The following is a 22,354-nucleotide window of genomic DNA, read 5'->3' on the forward strand; positions in this document are numbered from 1 at the left end:
CAGCCATGGATTCCACCAGTTAACCTTCAACCTCATCCCCAGGCTATTGGGCACAGGAGGAAGGGTCTGGGCACAGGAGGAAGGGTCTGGGCACAGGAGGAAGGGTCTGGGCACAGGAGGAAGGGTCTGGGCAAAGGAGGAAGGGTCTGGGCACAGGAGGAAGGGTCTGGGCACAGGAGGAAGGGTCTGGGCACAGGAGGAAGGGTCTGGGCACAGGAGGAAGGGTCTGGGCAAAGGAGGAAGGGTCTGGGCACAGGAGGAAGGGTCTGGGCACAGGAGGAAGGGTCTGGGCACAGGAGGAAGGGTCTGGGCACAGGAGGAAGGGTCTGGGCACAGGAGGAAGGGTCTGGGCACAGGAGGAAGGGTCTGGGCAAAGGAGGAAGGGTCTGGGCACAGGAGGAAGGGTCTGGGCACAGGAGGAAGGGTCTGGGCACAGGAGGAAGGGTCTGGGCACAGGAGGAAGGGTCTGGGCACAGGAGGAAGGGTCTGGGCACAGGAGGAAGGGTCTGGGCACAGGAGGAAGGGTCTGGGCACAGGAGGAAGGGTCTGGGCACAGGAGGAAGGGTCTGGGCACAGGAGGAAGGGTCTGGGCACAGGAGGAAATGTCTGGGCAAAGGAGGAAGGGTCTGGGCACAGGAGGAAGGGTCTGGGCACAGGAGGAAGGGTCTGGGCACAGGAGGAAGGGTCTGGGCACAGGAGGAAGGGTCTGGGCAAAGGAGGAAGGGTCTGGTGTGGTGTGGTGGGTCTGGTGTGTGTAATCTTGGCAACCCAGAACCAAATCTTGTGTGATCTCGCGGTTGTTTCATGTTTCTTTGTCACGAGAGACTAGGTGTGTTCTCATTAGTGCACGGAAAACATTTCTTATCGGACAAGTTAAGGTTATTATCTCCCCCATTTCAGCCTGTTTGCTTTGGTTTGAATACTAGTGAACACACCCTGGTGTGCAAGACCATCAACCAGGAGAAGTCAGACAGTATGTTTAGCAGTAAAGTTGGTTCCTCTTTGGCCAGAGGATAGCTGCTCTGCTCAGGAGGATTAGCTAGTGCTTCATCACACTGTAAACAGACAGACACATGCTTCATCACACTGTAAACAGACAGACACATGCTTCAACACACTGTAAACAGACAGACACATGCTTCAACATACTGTAAACAGACAGATACGTGATGATGCTGCTTCACTATTCAAAAGGCCATCAAAAATCATCAAGAGACCATCAAAGACAATAAAAAGGCTACATCAAAGACAATCAAAGATCAGCATTGTTTACAAAAAAAGGGATCATTGGCCACCAACCTTTCTCAACAGACTAGAAAATTATAACAGAAAAATTTTACATATTAGTTTACCTTTTCCTTTGGCTGGTCGCTGTGGCAAAAAGCTTCTTGGCTGCATTCATTAGTGCACACCGTAGCAAACCGTTTTGCAACAGAAAGCATTTGGCAAAGAAAATTAGTTTCTTATTGGACAAGTTCAGGTAGTTCCTCCCAGTTTCGTTCTGTTTTTTCCCCGTTTGGTTTCTAGTGAATACGACCAAGGCTAGTTTGGTGTGCAACAAGGAAAAAAATGGGCCTTCCAGACAGAGATAGTACCATCCCATCCACTCTGCTCCATAGATCTTCCCAGCAGGCAGGATGGGACGTTGGACTGACTGGGTTTCACAAATAGAAACACCAAAACTAAAAAGACTTCCGTCGGTAGCCCCAAAGGCTCGTTTCCTTGGCAATCTCTCTTTTGAGAGTGTATGTGTCTGTTGACACTGGTAACTCAGGTAGAGGAAGTGTTTGAGATGTAATGTCCAGAGGAAAGGTGGCCGTCTCTCAGTCTTCCTCTGTTTCTGTCTCCTGTGGCTGCTTGTCCCGTAATAGTGGAATGACAGACTCCCACGCTGCAAGGCACTGAAACAGAAAGAGAGACAAGGACAGGAGTTAGAGAGAGAGAGCAAGAGAGAGAGAGAGAGAGAGAGAGAGAGAGAGAGAGAGAGAGAGAGAGAGAGAGAGAGAGAGAGGCAAGAGAGAGAGAGAGCAAGAGAGAGAGAGAGAGAGAGAGCAAGAGAGAGAGAGAGAGCGAGAGAACGAGAGAGAGAGAGAGAGAGAGAGAGAGAGAGAGAGAGAGAGAGAGAGAGAGAGAGAGAGAGAGAGAGAGAGAGGAGAGAGAAAGAGACATGACAGAGGGAGAGAGAGAGCGAGGGAGAGAGAGAGAGAGAGCGAGGGAGAGAGAGAGAGAGAGACAGAGAGACAGAGAGACAGAGCGAGAGACAGAGAGACAGAGCGAGAGAGAGAGAGAGAGAGAGAGAGAGAGAGAGAGAGAGAGAGAGAGAGAGAGAGAGAGAGAGAGAGAGAGGGGGAGAGAGAGATGCTGCAAGGCACTGAAACAAAGAGTGAGACAAGGAATGGAGTTAGATACAGTATGAGAGATAGAGAGAGGGAGAGAGAGAGGGGGAGAGAGGAGAGACGCTGCTTAGCACTGCAACAGAGAGAGGGAGGAGAGAGGGGGAGAGAGAGAGAGAGAGGGGGAGAGATAGAGAGAGGGAGAGAGAGAGAGGGGGAGAGAGAAGAGACGCTGCTTAGCACTGCAACAGAGACATGTATGCTTGTATGTTAATCGCTCCCTCTTGGTAAGGTCATCATAAAGATAATGTGTTTTCAATGACTTACCTGGTTAAATAAAGACAAAATAACCACATTGTAACTAAAGGCGTATTAATACTAGAACCACATTGTAACTAAAGGCTTGTATTAACACTAGAACCACATTGTAACTAAAGGCGTATTAATACTAGAACCACATTGTAACTAAAGGCGTATTTACACTAGAACCACATTGTAACTAAAGGCGTATTACCACTAGAACCACATTGTAACTAAAGGCGTATTAACACTAGAACCACATTGTAACTAAAGGCGTATTAACACTAGAACCACATTGTAACTAAAGGTGTATTAACACTAGAACCACATTGTAACTAAAGGCGTATTAACACTAGAACCACATTGTAACTAAAGGCGTATTAACACTAGAACCACATTGTAACTAAAGGCTTGTATTAACACTAGAACCACATTGTAACTAAAGGCGTATTAACACTAGAACCACATTGTAACTAAAGGCGTATTAATACTAGAACCACATTGTAACTAAAGGCGTATTAACACTAGAACCACATTGTAACTAAAGGCGTATTACCACTAGAACCACATTGTAACTAAAGGCGATATTACCACTAGAACCACATTGTAACTAAAGGCGTATTAACACTAGAACCACATTGTAACTAAAGGCGTATTAACACTAGAACCACATTGTAACTAAAGGCGTATTAACACTAGAACCACATTGTAACTAAAGGCGTATTAACACTAGAACCACATTGTAACTAAAGGCGTATTAACACTAGAACCACATTGTAACTAAAGGCGATATTACCACTAGAACCACATTGTAACTAAAGGTGTATTAACACTAGAACCACATTGTAACTAAAGGCTTGTATTAACACTAGAACCACATTGTAACTAAAGGCGTATTAACACTAGAACCACATTGTAACTAAAGGCATATTAACACTAGAACCACATTGTAACTAAAGGCGTATTAACACTAGAACCACATTGTAACTAAAGGCGTATTAACACTAGAACCACATTGTAACTAAAGGTGTATTAACACTAGAACCACATTGTAACTAAAGGCTTGTATTAACACTAGAACCACATTGTAACTAAAGGCGTATTAACACTAGAACCACATTGTAACTAAAGGCGTATTAACACTAGAACCACATTGTAACTAAAGGCGTATTACCACTAGAACCACATTGTAACTAAAGGTGTATTAACACTAGAACCACATTGTAACTAAAGGCTTGTATTAACACTAGAACCACATTGTAACTAAAGGCGTATTAACACTAGAACCACATTGTAACTAAAGGCATATTAACACTAGAACCACATTGTAACTAAAGGCGTATTAACACTAGAACCACATTGTAACTAAAGGCGTATTAACACTAGAACCACATTGTAACTAAAGGTGTATTAACACTAGAACCACATTGTAACTAAAGGCTTGTATTAACACTAGAACCACATTGTAACTAAAGGCGATTAACACTAGAACCACATTGTAACTAAAGGCGTATTAACACTAGAACCACATTGTAACTAAAGGCGATTACCACTAGAACCACATTGTAACTAAAGGTGTATTAACACTAGAACCACATTGTAACTAACGGCTTGTATTAACACTAGAACCACATTGTAACTAAAGGCGTATTAACACTAGAACCACATTGTAACTAAAGGTGTATTAACACTAGAACCACATTGTAACTAAAGGCGTATTAACACTAGAACCACATTGTAACTAAAGGCGATTACCACTAGAACCACATTGTAACTAAAGGCGTATTAACACTAGAACCACATTGTAACTAAAGGCGTATTAATACTAGAACCACATTGTAACTAAAGGCTTGTATTAACACTAGAACCACATTGTAACTAAAGGCGTATTAATACTAGAACCACATTGTAACTAAAGGCGTATTAACACTAGAACCACATTGTAACTAAAGGCGTATTACCACTAGAACCACATTGTAACTAAAGGCGTATTAACACTAGAACCACATTGTAACTAAAGGCGTATTAACACTAGAACCACATTGTAACTAAAGGTGTATTAACACTAGAACCACATTGTAACTAAAGGCGTATTAACACTAGAACCACATTGTAACTAAAGGCGTATTAACACTAGAACCACATTGTAACTAAAGGCGTATTAACACTAGAACCACATTGTAACTAAAGGCGTATTAATACTAGAACCACATTGTAACTAAAGGCTTGTATTAACACTAGAACCACATTGTAACTAAAGGCGTATTACCACTAGAACCACATTGTAACTAAAGGCGTATTAACACTAGAACCACATTGTAACTAAAGGCGTATTAACACTAGAACCACATTGTAACTAAAGGCGTATTAACACTAGAACCACATTGTAACTAAAGGCGTATTAACACTAGAACCACATTGTAACTAAAGGCGTATTACCACTAGAACCACATTGTAACTAAAGGCGTATTAACACTAGAACCACATTGTAACTAAAGGCATATTAACACTAGAACCACATTGTAACTAAAGGCGTATTACCACTAGAACCACATTGTAACTAAAGGCGTATTAACACTAGAACCACATTGTAACTAAAGGCGTATTAACACTAGAACCACATTGTAACTAAAGGCGTATTAACACTAGAACCACATTGTAACTAAAGGCGTATTACCACTAGAACCACATTGTAACTAAAGGCGTATTACCACTAGAACCACATTGTAACTAAAGGCGTATTAACACTAGAACCACATTGTAACTAAAGGCGTATTAATACTAGAACCACATTGTAACTAAAGGCTTGTATTAACACTAGAACCACATTGTAACTAAAGGCGTATTAACACTAGAACCACATTGTAACTAAAGGGCGTATTAACACTAGAACCACATTGTAACTAAAGGCGTATTACCACTAGAACCACATTGTAACTAAAGGCGTATTACCACTAGAACCACATTGTAACTAAAGGCGTATTACCACTAGAACCACATTGTAACTAAAGGCGTATTACCACTAGAACCACATTGTAACTAAAGGCGTATTAACACTAGAACCACATTGTAACTAAAGGCGTATTAACACTAGAACCACATTGTAACTAAAGGCGTATTAACACTAGAACCACATTGTAACTAAAGGCGTATTACCACTAGAACCACATTGTAACTAAAGGCGTATTACCACTAGAACCACATTGTAACTAAAGGTGTATTAACACTAGAACCACATTGTAACTAAAGGCTTGTATTAACACTAGAACCACATTGTAACTAAAGGCGTATTAACACTAGAACCACATTGTAACTAAAGGCATATTAACACTAGAACCACATTGTAACTAAAGGCGTATTAACACTAGAACCACATTGTAACTAAAGGCGTATTAACACTAGAACCACATTGTAACTAAAGGCTTATTGCCACTAGAACCACATTGTAACTAAAGGTGTATTAACACTAGAACCACATTGTAACTAAAGGCATATTAACACTAGAACCACATTGTAACTAAAGGCGTATTAACACTAGAACCACATTGTAACTAAAGGCTTGTATTAACACTAGAACCACATTGTAACTAAAGGCGTATTAACACTAGAACCACATTGTAACTAAAGGCATATTAACACTAGAAACACATTGTAACTAAAGGTGTATTAACACTAGAACCACATTGTAACTAAAGGCGTATTAACACTAGAACCACATTGTAACTAAAGGCGTATTACCACTAGAACCACATTGTAACTAAAGGCGTATTAACACTAGAAACACATTGTAACTAAAGGTGTATTAACACTAGAACCACATTGTAACTAAAGGCATATTACCACTAGAACCACATTGTAACTAAAGGCGTATTACCACTAGAACCACATTGTAACTAAAGGTGTATTAACACTAGAACCACATTGTAACTAAAGGCGTATTACCACTAGAACCACATTGTAACTAAAGGCGTATTAACACTAGAACCACATTGTAACTAAAGGCGTATTAACACTAGAACCACATTGTAACTAAAGGCGTATTAACACTAGAACCACATTGTAACTAAAGGCGTATTAACACTAGGAACCACATTGTAACTAAAGGCGTATTAACACTAGAACCACATTGTAACTAGAGGCGTATTACCACTAGAACCACATTGTAACTAAAGGTGTATTAACACTAGAACCACATTGTAACTAAAGGCGTATTAACACTAGAACCACATTGTAACTAAAGGCGTATTAACACTAGAACCACATTGTAACCAAAGGCGTATTAATACTAGAACCACATTGTAACTAAAGGCTTGTATTAACACTAGAACCACATTGTAACTAAAGGCGTATTAACACTAGAACCACATTGTAACTAAAGGCGTATTAATACTAGAACCACATTGTAACTAAAGGCGTATTACCACTAGAACCACATTGTAACTAAAGGCGTATTACCACTAGAACCACATTGTAACTAAAGGCGTATTACCACTAGAACCAAATTGTAACTAAAGGCGTATTACCACTAGAACCACATTGTAACTAAAGGCGTATTAATACTAGAACCACATTGTAACTAAAGGCGTATTAACACTAGAACCACATTGTAACTAAAGGCGTATTACCACTAGAACCAAATTGTAACTAAAGGCGTATTACCACTAGAACCACATTGTAACTAAAGGTGTATTAACACTAGAACCACATTGTAACTAAAGGCGTATTACCACTAGAACCACATTGTAACTAAAGGCGTATTAACACTAGAACCACATTGTAACTAAAGGCGTATTAACACTAGAACCACATTGTAACTAAAGGCGTATTAACACTAGAACCACATTGTAACTAAAGGCGTATTAACACTAGAACCACATTGTAACTAAAGGCGTATTAACACTAGAACCACATTGTAACTAAAGGCGTATTACCACTAGAACCACATTGTAACTAAAGGTGTATTAACACTAGAACCACATTGTAACTAAAGGCGTATTAACACTAGAACCACATTGTAACTAAAGGCGTATTAACACTAGAACCACATTGTAACTAAAGGCGTATTAATACTAGAACCACATTGTAACTAAAGGCTTATATTAACACTAGAACCACATTGTAACTAAAGGCGTATTAACACTAGAACCACATTGTAACTAAAGGCGTATTAATACTAGAACCACATTGTAACTAAAGGCGTATTACCACTAGAACCACATTGTAACTAAAGGCGTATTACCACTAGAACCACATTGTAACTAAAGGCGTATTACCACTAGAACCAAATTGTAACTAAAGGCGTATTACCACTAGAACCACATTGTAACTAAAGGCGTATTAATACTAGAACCACATTGTAACTAAAGGCGTATTAACACTAGAACCACATTGTAACTAAAGGCGTATTAACACTAGAACCACATTGTAACTAAAGGCGTATTAACACTAGAACCACATTGTAACTAAAGGCGTATTACCACTAGAACCACATTGTAACTAAAGGTGTATTAACACTAGAACCACATTGTAACTAAAGGCTTGTATTAACACTAGAACCACATTGTAACTAAAGGCTTGTATTAGAAGGCCGCTGGGCCAGACGGATTACCAGGGCGTGTACTCCGAGCATGTGCTCCGAGCATGTGCTGACCAACTGGCAAGTGTCTTCACTGACATTTTCAACATGTCCCTGACCGAGTCTGTAATACCAACATGTTTCAAGCAGACCACCATAGTCCCCGTGCCCAAGAACTCTAAGATAACCTGCCTAAATGACTACCGACCCGTGGCACTGACGTCTGTAGCCATGAAGTGCTTTGAAAGACTGGTCATGGCTCACATCAACAGCATAATCCCAGAAACCCTAGACCCACTCCAATTTGCATACCGCCCCAACAGATCCACAGATGATGCAATCTCTATCGCACTCCACACTGCCCTTTCCCACCTGGACAAGAGGAACACCTACGTGAGAATGCTATTCATTGACTACAGCTCAGCATTCAACACCATAGTGCCCTCTAAGCTCATCACTAAGCTAAGGATCCTGGGACTAAACACCTCCCTCTGCAACTGGATCCTGGACTTCCTGACGGGCCGCCCCCAGGTGGTAAGGGTAGGTAACAACACATCTGCCACACTGATCCTCAACACGGGGGCCCTCAGGGGTGCGTGCTCAGTCCCCTCCTGTACTCTCTGTTCACCCATGACTGCATGGCCAGGCACGACTCCAACACCATCATTAAGTTTGCCGACGACACAACAGTGGTAGGCCTGATCACCGACAACGATGAGACAGCCTATAGGGAGGAGGTCAGAGATCTGGCCGTGTGGTGCCAGGACAACAACCTCTCCCTCAACGTGACCAAGACAAAGGAGATGATTGTGGACTACAGGAAAAAAAAGAGGACTGAGCACGCCCCCATTCTCATCGACGGGGCTGTAGTGGAACAGGTTGAGAGCTTCAAGTTCCTTGGTGTCCACATCACCAACGAACTATCATGGTCCAAGCACACCAAGACAGTCGTGAAGAGGGCACGACAAAGCCTATTCCCCTCAGGAGACTAAAAAGATTTGGCATGGGTCCTCAGATCCTCAAAAAAATTCTACAGCTGCACCATCGAGAGCATCCTGACTGGTTGCATCACCGCCTGGTATGGCAACTGCTTGGCCTCTGACCGCAAGGCACTACAGAGGGTAGTGCGTACGGCCCAGTACATCACTGGGGCAAAGCTCCCTGCCATCCAAGACCTCTATACCAGGCGGTGTCAGAGGAAGGCCCTCAAAATTGTCAAAGACTCCAGCCACCCTAGTCATAGACTGTTCTCTCTGCTACCGCACGGCAAGCGGTTCCGGAGTGCCAAGTCTAGGTCCAAAAGACTTCTCAACAGCTTCTACCCACAAGCCATAAGACTCCTGAACAGCTAATCATGGCTACCCGGACTATTTGCACTGCCCCCCCACCCCATCCTTTTTACGCTGCTGCTACTCTGTTAAGTATTTATGCATAGTCACTTTAACTCTACCCACATGTACATATTACCTCAACTACCTCAACTAGCCGGTGCCCCCGCACATTGACTCTGCACCGTTACCCCCTGTATATATAGCCTCCCTACTGTCACTTTATTTTACTTCTGCTCTTTGTTTTTCTCAACACTTTTTTTTGTTGTTGTTTTATTCTTACTTTTTTTTTTTGTTTTTTAAAATAAACGCACTGTTGGTTAAGGGCTGTAAGTAAGCATTTCACTGTAATGTCTGCACTTGTTGTATTCGGCGCATGTGACCAATAAAATTTGATTTGATTTGATTTGATTTGAACACTAGAACCACATTGTAACTAAAGGCATATTAACACTAGAACCACATTGTAACTAAAGGTGTATTAACACTAGAACCACATTGTAACTAAAGGCGTATTAACACTAGAACCACATTGTAACTAAAGGCGTATTACCACTAGAACCACATTGTAACTAAAGGCGTATTAACACTAGAACCACATTGTAACTAAAGGCGTATTACCACTAGAACCACATTGTAACTAAAGGCGTATTAATACTAGAACCACATTGTAACTAAAGGCGTATTAAAACTAGAACCACATTGTAACTAAAGGTGTATTAACACTAGAACCACATTGTAACTAAAGGCATATTACCACTAGAACCACATTGTAACTAAAGGCATATTACCACTAGAACCACATTGTAACTAAAGGTGTATTAACACTAGAACCACATTGTAACTAAAGGCATATTAACACTAGAACCACATTGTAACTAAAGGCGTATTAATACTAGAACCACATTGTAACTAAAGGCTTGTATTAACACTAGAACCACATTGTAACTAAAGGCGTATTAACACTAGAACCACATTGTAACTAAAGGCTTGTATTAACACTAGAACCACATTGTACCTAAAGGCGTATTAACACTAGAACCACATTGTAACTAAAGGCATATTAACACTAGAACCACATTGTAACTAAAGGCGTATTAACACTAGAACCACATTGTAACTAAAGGCGTATTAACACTAGAACCACATTGTAACTAAAGGCGTATTAACACTAGAACCACATTGTAACTAAAGGCGTATTAACACTAGAACCACATTGTAACTAAAGGCTTGTATTAATACTAGAACCACATTGTAACTAAAGGCTTGTATTAACACTAGAACCACATTGTAACTAAAGGCGTATTACCACTAGAACCACATTGTAACTAAAGGCGTATTAACACTAGAACCACATTGTAACTAAAGGCGTATTAACACTAGAACCACATTGTAACTAAAGGCGTATTAACACTAGAACCACATTGTAACTAAAGGCGTATTACCACTAGAACCACATTGTAACTAAAGGTGTATTAACACTAGAACCACATTGTAACTAAAGGTGTATTAACACTAGAACCACATTGTAACTAAAGGCATATTAACACTAGAACCACATTGTAACTAAAGGCGTATTACCACTAGAACCACATTGTAACTAAAGGCGTATTAACACTAGAACCACATTGTAACTAAAGGCGTATTAACACTAGAACCACATTGTAACTAAAGGCGTATTAACACTAGAACCACATTGTAACTAAAGGCGTATTACCACTAGAACCACATTGTAACTAAAGGCGTATTACCACTAGAACCACATTGTAACTAAAGGCGTATTAACACTAGAACCACATTGTAACTAAAGGCGTATTAATACTAGAACCACATTGTAACTAAAGGCTTGTATTAACACTAGAACCACATTGTAACTAAAGGCGTATTAACACTAGAACCACATTGTAACTAAAGGCGTATTAATACTAGAACCACATTGTAACTAAAGGCGTATTACCACTAGAACCACATTGTAACTAAAGGCGTATTACCACTAGAACCACATTGTAACTAAAGGCGTATTAACACTAGAACCACATTGTAACTAAAGGCGTATTAACACTAGAACCACATTGTAACTAAAGGCGTATTAACACTAGAACCACATTGTAACTAAAGGCGTATTAACACTAGAACCACATTGTAACTAAAGGCGTATTAACACTAGAACCACATTGTAACTAAAGGCGTATTAACACTAGAACCACATTGTAACTAAAGGCGTATTACCACTAGAACCACATTGTAACTAAAGGTGTATTAACACTAGAACCACATTGTAACTAAAGGCTTGTATTAACACTAGAACCACATTGTAACTAAAGGCGTATTAACACTAGAACCACATTGTAACTAAAGGCATATTAACACTAGAACCACATTGTAACTAAAGGCGTATTAACACTAGAACCACATTGTAACTAAAGGCGTATTAACACTAGAACCACATTGTAACTAAAGGTGTATTAACACTAGAACCACATTGTAACTAAAGGCTTGTATTAACACTAGAACCACATTGTAACTAAAGGCGTATTAACACTAGAACCACATTGTAACTAAAGGCGTATTAACACTAGAACCACATTGTAACTAAAGGCGTATTACCACTAGAACCACATTGTAACTAAAGGTGTATTAACACTAGAACCACATTGTAACTAAAGGCTTGTATTAACACTAGAACCACATTGTAACTAAAGGCGTATTAACACTAGAACCACATTGTAACTAAAGGCATATTAACACTAGAACCACATTGTAACTAAAGGCGTATTAACACTAGAACCACATTGTAACTAAAGGCGATTAACACTAGAACCACATTGTAACTAAAGGTGTATTAACACTAGAACCACATTGTAACTAAAGGCTTGTATTAACACTAGAACCACATTGTAACTAAAGGCGTATTAACACTAGAACCACATTGTAACTAAAGGCGTATTAACACTAGAACCACATTGTAACTAAAGGCGTATTACCACTAGAACCACATTGTAACTAAAGGTGTATTAACACTAGAACCACATTGTAACTAAAGGCTTGTATTAACACTAGAACCACATTGTAACTAAAGGCGTATTAACACTAGAACCACATTGTAACTAAAGGCATATTAACACTAGAACCACATTGTAACTAAAGGTGTATTAACACTAGAACCACATTGTAACTAAAGGCGTATTAACACTAGAACCACATTGTAACTAAAGGCGTATTACCACTAGAACCACATTGTAACTAAAGGCGTATTAACACTAGAACCACATTGTAACTAAAGGCGTATTAATACTAGAACCACATTGTAACTAAAGGCTTGTATTAACACTAGAACCACATTGTAACTAAAGGCGTATTAATACTAGAACCACATTGTAACTAAAGGCTTGTATTAACACTAGAACCACATTGTAACTAAAGGCGTATTAATACTAGAACCACATTGTAACTAAAGGCGTATTAACACTAGAACCACATTGTAACTAAAGGCGTATTACCACTAGAACCACATTGTAACTAAAGGCGTATTAACACTAGAACCACATTGTAACTAAAAGCGTATTAATACTAGAACCACATTGTAACTAAAGGCTTGTATTAACACTAGAACCACATTGTAACTAAAGGCGTATTACCACTAGAACCACATTGTAACTAAAGGCGTATTAACACTAGAACCACATTGTAACTAAAGGCGTATTAACACTAGAACCACATTGTAACTAAAGGCTTGTATTAATACTAGAACCACATTGTAACTAAAGGCTTGTATTAACACTAGAACCACATTGTAACTAAAGGCGTATTACCACTAGAACCACATTGTAACTAAAGGCGTATTAACACTAGAACCACATTGTAACTAAAGGCGTATTAACACTAGAACCACATTGTAACTAAAGGCGTATTACCACTAGAACCACATTGTAACTAAAGGTGTATTAACACTAGAACCACATTGTAACTAAAGGCATATTAACACTAGAACCACATTGTAACTAAAGGCGTATTACCACTAGAACCACATTGTAACTAAAGGCGTATTAACACTAGAACCACATTGTAACTAAAGGCGTATTAACACTAGAACCACATTGTAACTAAAGGCGTATTAACACTAGAACCACATTGTAACTAAAGGCGTATTACCACTAGAACCACATTGTAACTAAAGGCGTATTACCACTAGAACCACATTGTAACTAAAGGCGTATTAACACTAGAACCACATTGTAACTAAAGGCGTATTAATACTAGAACCACATTGTAACTAAAGGCTTGTATTAACACTAGAACCACATTGTAACTAAAGGCGTATTAACACTAGAACCACATTGTAACTAAAGGCGTATTAATACTAGAACCACATTGTAACTAAAGGCGTATTACCACTAGAACCACATTGTAACTAAAGGCGTATTACCACTAGAACCACATTGTAACTAAAGGCGTATTACCACTAGAACCACATTGTAACTAAAGGCGTATTAACACTAGAACCACATTGTAACTAAAGGCGTATTAACACTAGAACCACATTGTAACTAAAGGCGTATTAACACTAGAACCACATTGTAACTAAAGGCGTATTAACACTAGAACCACATTGTAACTAAAGGCGTATTACCACTAGAACCACATTGTAACTAAAGGTGTATTAAAACTAGAACCACATTGTAACTAAAGGCTTGTATTAACACTAGAACCACATTGTAACTAAAGGCGTATTAACACTAGAACCACATTGTAACTAAAGGCATATTAACACTAGAACCACATTGTAACTAAAGGCGTATTAACACTAGAACCACATTGTAACTAAAGGCGTATTAACACTAGAACCACATTGTAACTAAAGGCTTATTGCCACTAGAACCACATTGTAACTAAAGGTGTATTAACACTAGAACCACATTGTAACTAAAGGCGTATTAACACTAGAACCACATTGTAACTAAAGGCGTATTAACACTAGAACCACATTGTAACTAAAGGCGTATTACCACTAGAACCACATTGTAACTAAAGGTGTATTAACACTAGAACCACATTGTAACTAAAGGCGTATTAACACTAGAACCACATTGTAACTAAAGGCGTATTAACACTAGAACCACATTGTAACTAAAGGCGTATTAATACTAGAACCACATTGTAACTAAAGGCTTGTATTAACACTAGAACCACATTGTAACTAAAGGCGTATTAACACTAGAACCACATTGTAACTAAAGGCGTATTAATACTAGAACCACATTGTAACTAAAGGCGTATTACCACTAGAACCACATTGTAACTAAAGGCGTAATACCACTAGAACCACATTGTAACTAAAGGCGTATTACCACTAGAACCACATTGTAACTAAAGGCGTATTAACACTAGAACCACATTGTAACTAAAGGCGTATTAACACTAGAACCACATTGTAACTAAAGGCGTATTAACACTAGAACCACATTGTAACTAAAGGCGTATTAACACTAGAACCACATTGTAACTAAAGGCGTATTAACACTAGAACCACATTGTAACTAAAGGCGATTACCACTAGAACCACATTGTAACTAAAGGTGTATTAACACTAGAACCACATTGTAACTAAAGGCTTGTATTAACACTAGAACCACATTGTAACTAAAGGCGTATTAACACTAGAACCACATTGTAACTAAAGGCATATTAACACTAGAACCACATTGTAACTAAAGGTGTATTAACACTAGAACCACATTGTAACTAAAGGCGTATTAACACTAGAACCACATTGTAACTAAAGGCGTATTACCACTAGAACCACATTGTAACTAAAGGCGTATTAACACTAGAACCACATTGTAACTAAAGGCGTATTACCACTAGAACCACATTGTAACTAAAGGCGTATTAATACTAGAACCACATTGTAACTAAAGGCGTATTAACACTAGAACCACATTGTAACTAAAGGTGTATTAACACTAGAACCACATTGTAACTAAAGGCATATTACCACTAGAACCACATTGTAACTAAAGGCATATTACCACTAGAACCACATTGTAACTAAAGGTGTATTAACACTAGAACCACATTGTAACTAAAGGCATATTAACACTAGAACCACATTGTAACTAAAGGCGTATTAATACTAGAACCACATTGTAACTAAAGGCTTGTATTAACACTAGAACCACATTGTAACTAAAGGCGTATTAACACTAGAACCACATTGTAACTAAAGGCTTGTATTAACACTAGAACCACATTGTAACTAAAGGCGTATTAACACTAGAACCACATTGTAACTAAAGGCATATTAACACTAGAACCACATTGTAACTAAAGGCGTATTAACACTAGAACCACATTGTAACTAAAGGCGTATTAACACTAGAACCACATTGTAACTAAAGGCATATTAACACTAGAACCAAATTGTAACTAAAGGCGTATTAATACTAGAACCACATTGTAACTAAAGGCTTGTATTAACACTAGAACCACATTGTAACTAAAGGCGTATTAACACTAGAACCACATTGTAACTAAAGGCATATTAACACTAGAACCACATTGTAACTAAAGGCATATTAACACTAGAACCACATTGTAACTAAAGGCTTGTATTAACACTAGAACCACATTGTAACTAAAGGTGTATTAACATTAGAACCACATTGTAACTAAAGGTGTATTAACACTAGAACCACATTGTAACTAAAGGCTTGTATTAACACTAGAACCACATTGTAACTAAAGGCGTATTAACACTAGAACCACATTGTAACTAAAGGCGTATTACCACTAGAACCACATTGTAACTAAAGGTGTATTAACACTAGAACCACATTGTAACTAAAGGCTTGTATTAAAACTAGAACCACATTGTAACTAAAGGTGTATTAACACTAGAACCACATTGTAACTAAAGGCGTATTAACACTAGAACCACATTGTAACTAAAGGCGTATTAATACTAGAACCACATTGTAACTAAAGGCGTATTAACACTAGAACCACATTGTAACTAAAGGCGTATTAACACTAGAACCACATTGTAACTAAAGGCGATTAATACTAGAACCACATTGTAACTAAAGGCGTATTAACACTAGAACCACATTGTAACTAAAGGCGTATTAATACTAGAACCACATTGTAACTAAAGGCTTGTATTAACACTAGAACCACATTGTAACTAAAGGCGTATTAACACTAGAACCACATTGTAACTAAAGGCGTATTACCACTAGAACCACATTGTAACTAAAGGCGTATTACCACTAGGAACCACATTGTAACTAAAGGCGTATTAACACTAGAACCACATTGTAACTAAAGGCGTATTAACACTAGAACCACATTGTAACTAAAGGCGTATTAACACTAGAACCACATTGTAACTAAAGGCATATTAACACTAGAACCACATTGTAACTAAAGGCTTGTATTAACACTAGAACCACATTGTAACTAAAGGTGTATTAACACTAGAACCACATTGTAACTAAAGGCGTATTAACACTAGAACCACATTGTAACTAAAGGCGTATTACCACTAGAACCACATTGTAACTAAAGGCGTATTACCACTAGAACCACATTGTAACTAAAGGCGTATTAACACTAGAACCACATTGTAACTAAAGGCATATTAACACTAGAACCACATTGTAACTAAAGGCTTGTATTAACACTAGAACCACATTGTAACTAAAGGTGTATTAACACTAGAACCACATTGTAACTAAAGGCGTATTAACACTAGAACCACATTGTAACTAAAGGCGTATTAACACTAGAACCACATTGTAACTAAAGGCGTATTAACACTAGAACCACATTGTAGCTAAAGGCGTATTAATACTAGAACCACATTGTAACTAAAGGCTTGTATTAACACTAGAACCACATTGTAACTAAAGGCGTATTAATACTAGAACCACATTGTAACTAAAGGCTTGTATTACCACTAGAACCACATTGTAACTAAAGGCGTATTACCACTAGAACCACATTGTAACTAAAGGCGTATTAACACTAGAACCACATTGTAACTAAAGGCGTATTAACACTAGAACCACATTGTAACTAAAGGCGTATTACCACTAGAACCACATTGTAACTAAAGGCGTATTAACACTAGAACCACATTGTAACTAAAGGCGTATTAACACTAGAACCACATTGTAACTAAAGGCGTATTAACACTAGAACCACATTGTAAATAAAGGCGTATTAACACTAGAACCACATTGTAACTAAAGGCGTATTAACACTAGAACCAAATTGTAACTAAAGGCGTATTACCACTAGAACCACATTGTAACTAAAGGTGTATTAACACTAGAACCACATTGTAACTAAAGGCTTGTATTAACACTAGAACCACATTGTAACTAAAGGCGTATTAACACTAGAACCACATTGTAACTAAAGGCATATTACCACTAGAACCACATTGTAACTAAAGGTGTATTAACACTAGAACCACATTGTAACTAAAGGCGTATTAACACTAGAACCACATTGTAACTAAAGGCGTATTACCACTAGAACCACATTGTAACTAAAGGCGTATTAACACTAGAACCACATTGTAACTAAAGGCGTATTACCACTAGAACCACATTGTAACTAAAGGCGTATTAATACTAGAACCACATTGTAACTAAAGGCGTATTAACACTAGAACCACATTGTAACTAAAGGTGTATTAACACTAGAACCACATTGTAACTAAAGGCATATTACCACTAGAACCACATTGTAACTAAAGGCATATTACCACTAGAACCACATTGTAACTAAAGGTGTATTAACACTAGAACCACATTGTAACTAAAGGTGTATTAACACTAGAACCACATTGTAACTCAAGGCATATTAACACTAGAACCACATTGTAACTAAAGGCGTATTAATACTAGAACCACATTGTAACTAAAGGCTTGTATTAACACTAGAACCACATTGTAACTAAAGGCGTATTAACACTAGAACCACATTGTAACTAAAGGCTTGTATTAACACTAGAACCACATTGTAACTAAAGGCGTATTAACACTAGAACCACATTGTAACTAAAGGCATATTAACACTAGAACCACATTGTAACTAAAGGCGTATTAACATTAGAACCACATTGTAACTAAAGGCATATTAACACTAGAACCACATTGTAACTAAAGGCGTATTAATACTAGAACCACATTGTAACTAAAGGCTTGTATTAACACTAGAACCACATTGTAACTAAAGGCGTATTAACACTAGAACCACATTGTAACTAAAGGCATATTAACACTAGAACCACATTGTAACTAAAGGCATATTAACACTAGAACCACATTGTAACTAAAGGCTTGTATTAACACTAGAACCACATTGTAACTAAAGGTGTATTAACACTAGAACCACATTGTAACTAAAGGTGTATTAACACTAGAACCACATTGTAACTAAAGGCTTGTATTAACACTAGAACCACATTGTAACTAAAGGCGTATTAACACTAGAACCACATTGTAACTAAAGGCGTATTACCACTAGAACCACATTGTAACTAAAGGTGTATTAACACTAGAACCACATTGTAACTAAAGGCTTGTATTAACACTAGAACCACATTGTAACTAAAGGTGTATTAACACTAGAACCACATTGTAACTAAAGGCGTATTAACACTAGAACCACATTGTAACTAAAGGCGTATTAATACTAGAACCACATTGTAACTAAAGGCGTATTAACACTAGAACCACATTGTAACTAAAGGCGTATTAACACTAGAACCACATTGTAACTAAAGGCGTATTAATACTAGAACCACATTGTAACTAAAGGCGTATTAACACTAGAACCACATTGTAACTAAAGGCGTATTAATACTAGAACCACATTGTAACTAAAGGCTTGTATTAACACTAGAACCACATTGTAACTAAAGGCGTATTACCACTAGAACCACATTGTAACTAAAGGCGTATTACCACTAGAACCACATTGTAACTAAAGGCGTATTACCACTAGAACCACATTGTAACTAAAGGCGTATTAACACTAGAACCACATTGTAACTAAAGGCGTATTAACACTAGAACCACATTGTAACTAAAGGCGTATTAACACTAGAACCACATTGTAACTAAAGGCATATTAACACTAGAACCACATTGTAACTAAAGGCTTGTATTAACACTAGAACCACATTGTAACTAAAGGCGTATTACCACTAGAACCACATTGTAACTAAAGGCGTATTACCACTAGAACCACATTGTAACTAAAGGCGTATTAACACTAGAACCACATTGTAACTAAAGGCATATTAACACTAGAACCACATTGTAACTAAAGGCTTGTATTAACACTAGAACCACAATGTAACTAAAGGCGTATTAACACTAGAACCACATTGTAACTAAAGGCGTATTAACACTAGAACCACATTGTAACTAAAGGCGTATTAATACTAGAACCACATTGTAACTAAAGGCTTGTATTAACACTAGAACCACATTGTAACTAAAGGTGTATTAACACTAGAACCACATTGTAACTAAAGGCGTATTAACACTAGAACCACATTGTAACTAAAGGCGTATTAACACTAGAACCACATTGTAACTAAAGGCGTATTAACACTAGAACCACATTGTAACTAAAGGCGTATTAATACTAGAACCACATTGTAACTAAAGGCTTGTATTACCACTAGAACCACATTGTAACTAAAGGCGTATTACCACTAGAACCACATTGTAACTAAAGGCGTATTAACACTAGAACCACATTGTAACTAAAGGCATATTAACACTAGAACCACATTGTAACTAAAGGCGTATTAACACTAGAACCACATTGTAACTAAAGGCATATTACCACTAGAACCACATTGTAACTAAAGGCGTATTAACACTAGAACCACATTGTAACTAAAGGCGTATTAACACTAGAACCACATTGTAACTAAAGGCGTATTAACACTAGAACCACATTGTAACTAAAGGCGTATTAATACTAGAACCACATTGTAACTAAAGGCGTATTACCACTAGAACCACATTGTAACTAAAGGCGTATTAATACTAGAACCACATTGTAACTAAAGGCGTATTAATACTAGAACCACATTGTAACTAAAGGCATATTAACACTAGAACCACATTGTAACTAAAGGCGTATTACCACTAGAACCACATTGTAACTAAAGGCGTATTAACACTAGAACCACATTGTAACTAAAGGTGTATTAACACTAGAACCACATTGTAACTAAAGGTGTATTAACACTAGAACCACATTGTAACTAAAGGCTTGTATTAACACTAGAACCACATTGTAACTAAAGGCGTATTAACACTAGAACCACATTGTAACTAAAGGCGTATTACCACTAGAACCACATTGTAACTAAAGGCGTATTACCACTAGAACCACATTGTAACTAAAGGCGTATTAATACTAGAACCACATTGTAACTAAAGGCGTATTAACACTAGAACCACATTGTAACTAAAGGCGTATTAACACTAGAACCACATTGTAACTAAAGGCGTATTAATACTAGAACCACATTGTAACTAAAGGCTTGTATTAACACTAGAACCACATTGTAACTGAAGGCGTATTACCACTAGAACCACATTGTAACTAAAGGCGTATTACCACTAGAACCACATTGTAACTAAAGGCGTATTAACACTAGAACCACATTGTAACTAAAGGCTTGTATTAACACTAGAACCACATTGTAACTAAAGGCTTGTATTAACACTAGAACCACATTGTAACTAAAGGCGTATTACCACTAGAACCACATTGTAACTAAAGGCGTATTAATACTAGAACCACATTGTAACTAAAGGCGTATTACCACTAGAACCACATTGTAACTAAAGGCGTATTACCACTAGAACCACATTGTAACTAAAGGCGTATTAACACTAGAACCACATTGTAACTAAAGGCGTATTAATACTAGAACCACATTGTAACTAAAGGCGTATTAACACTAGAACCACATTGTAACTAAAGGCGTATTAACACTAGAACCACATTGTAACTAAAGGCGTATTAACACTAGAACCACATTGTAACTAAAGGCATATTAACACTATATTACCACTAGAGGGACCCCCCTCTTCAAGCTAAATGAGCAGTCATTCTAATTAACATTCTAACAGTGGAATTAATACATTTCATATAAGCTACCTCAAAAATTACAATTTGGTTGTGTTTATGAAGGTCTTAGGTAACATTAGCATATGAAAAAAACAATTTCAGGCTACATGTATTGGAACGCGGGAAGAGCTTATGTTTTTATAAATAAAAACATTCCCAAACCACCAAGACGCACGGTCAGCAAGTCACGTGGTTAAATGATGAAACATCAGTACCCTAAACATCATTATAAGCACCAAATAGCCTTGATAAATAATGAATATACACTTCAGTTCAAAAGTTTGGGGTCACTTAGAAATTCCCTTGTTTTTTAAAGAAAAGCAATTTTTTTGCCAATTAAAATAACATCAAATTCATCAGAAATACAGTGTAGACATTGTTAAAATGGCTATTGTAGCTGGACACGGCTGATATTTTATGGAATATCTACATAGGCGTACAGAGGCCCATTATCAGCAACCATCAGTCCTGTGTTCCAATGGCACGTTGTGTTTGCTAATCCAAGTTTATCATTTTAAAAGGCTAATTGATCATTAGAAAACCCTTTTGTAATTATGTTAGCACAGCTGAAAACTGTTGTGCTGATTAAAGAAGCAATAAAACTGGCCTTCTTGAGACTAGTTGAGTATCTGGAGCATCAGCAATTG

At 37.8% G+C, this 22,354-nt stretch overlaps 1 protein-coding gene across 3 annotated transcripts in view; it reads right to left on the reverse strand.

Annotated features, from left to right (window-relative positions):
* Window positions 1-797: 797 nt before the first annotated feature.
* The window catches only part of LOC121573348 (sorting nexin-30-like), a 91,480-nt gene continuing 69,923 nt past the window's right edge, over window positions 798-22,354 (reverse strand). For 2 of the 3 annotated variants that reach the window (XM_041885250.1, XM_041885249.1), the window contains exon 9: window positions 798-1,901. In XM_041885250.1, the coding sequence (XP_041741184.1) occupies window positions 1,824-1,901 (78 nt within the window). In that variant the 3' untranslated portion in view covers window positions 798-1,823. The remainder of the gene's footprint in view (window positions 1,902-22,354) is intronic. The other variant, XR_006002015.1, reaches the window with a different exon arrangement.

This window comes from Coregonus clupeaformis, chromosome 9 (genome assembly GCF_020615455.1).
Source record: "Coregonus clupeaformis isolate EN_2021a chromosome 9, ASM2061545v1, whole genome shotgun sequence".
Classification (NCBI taxonomy): domain Eukaryota; kingdom Metazoa; phylum Chordata; class Actinopteri; order Salmoniformes; family Salmonidae; genus Coregonus; species Coregonus clupeaformis.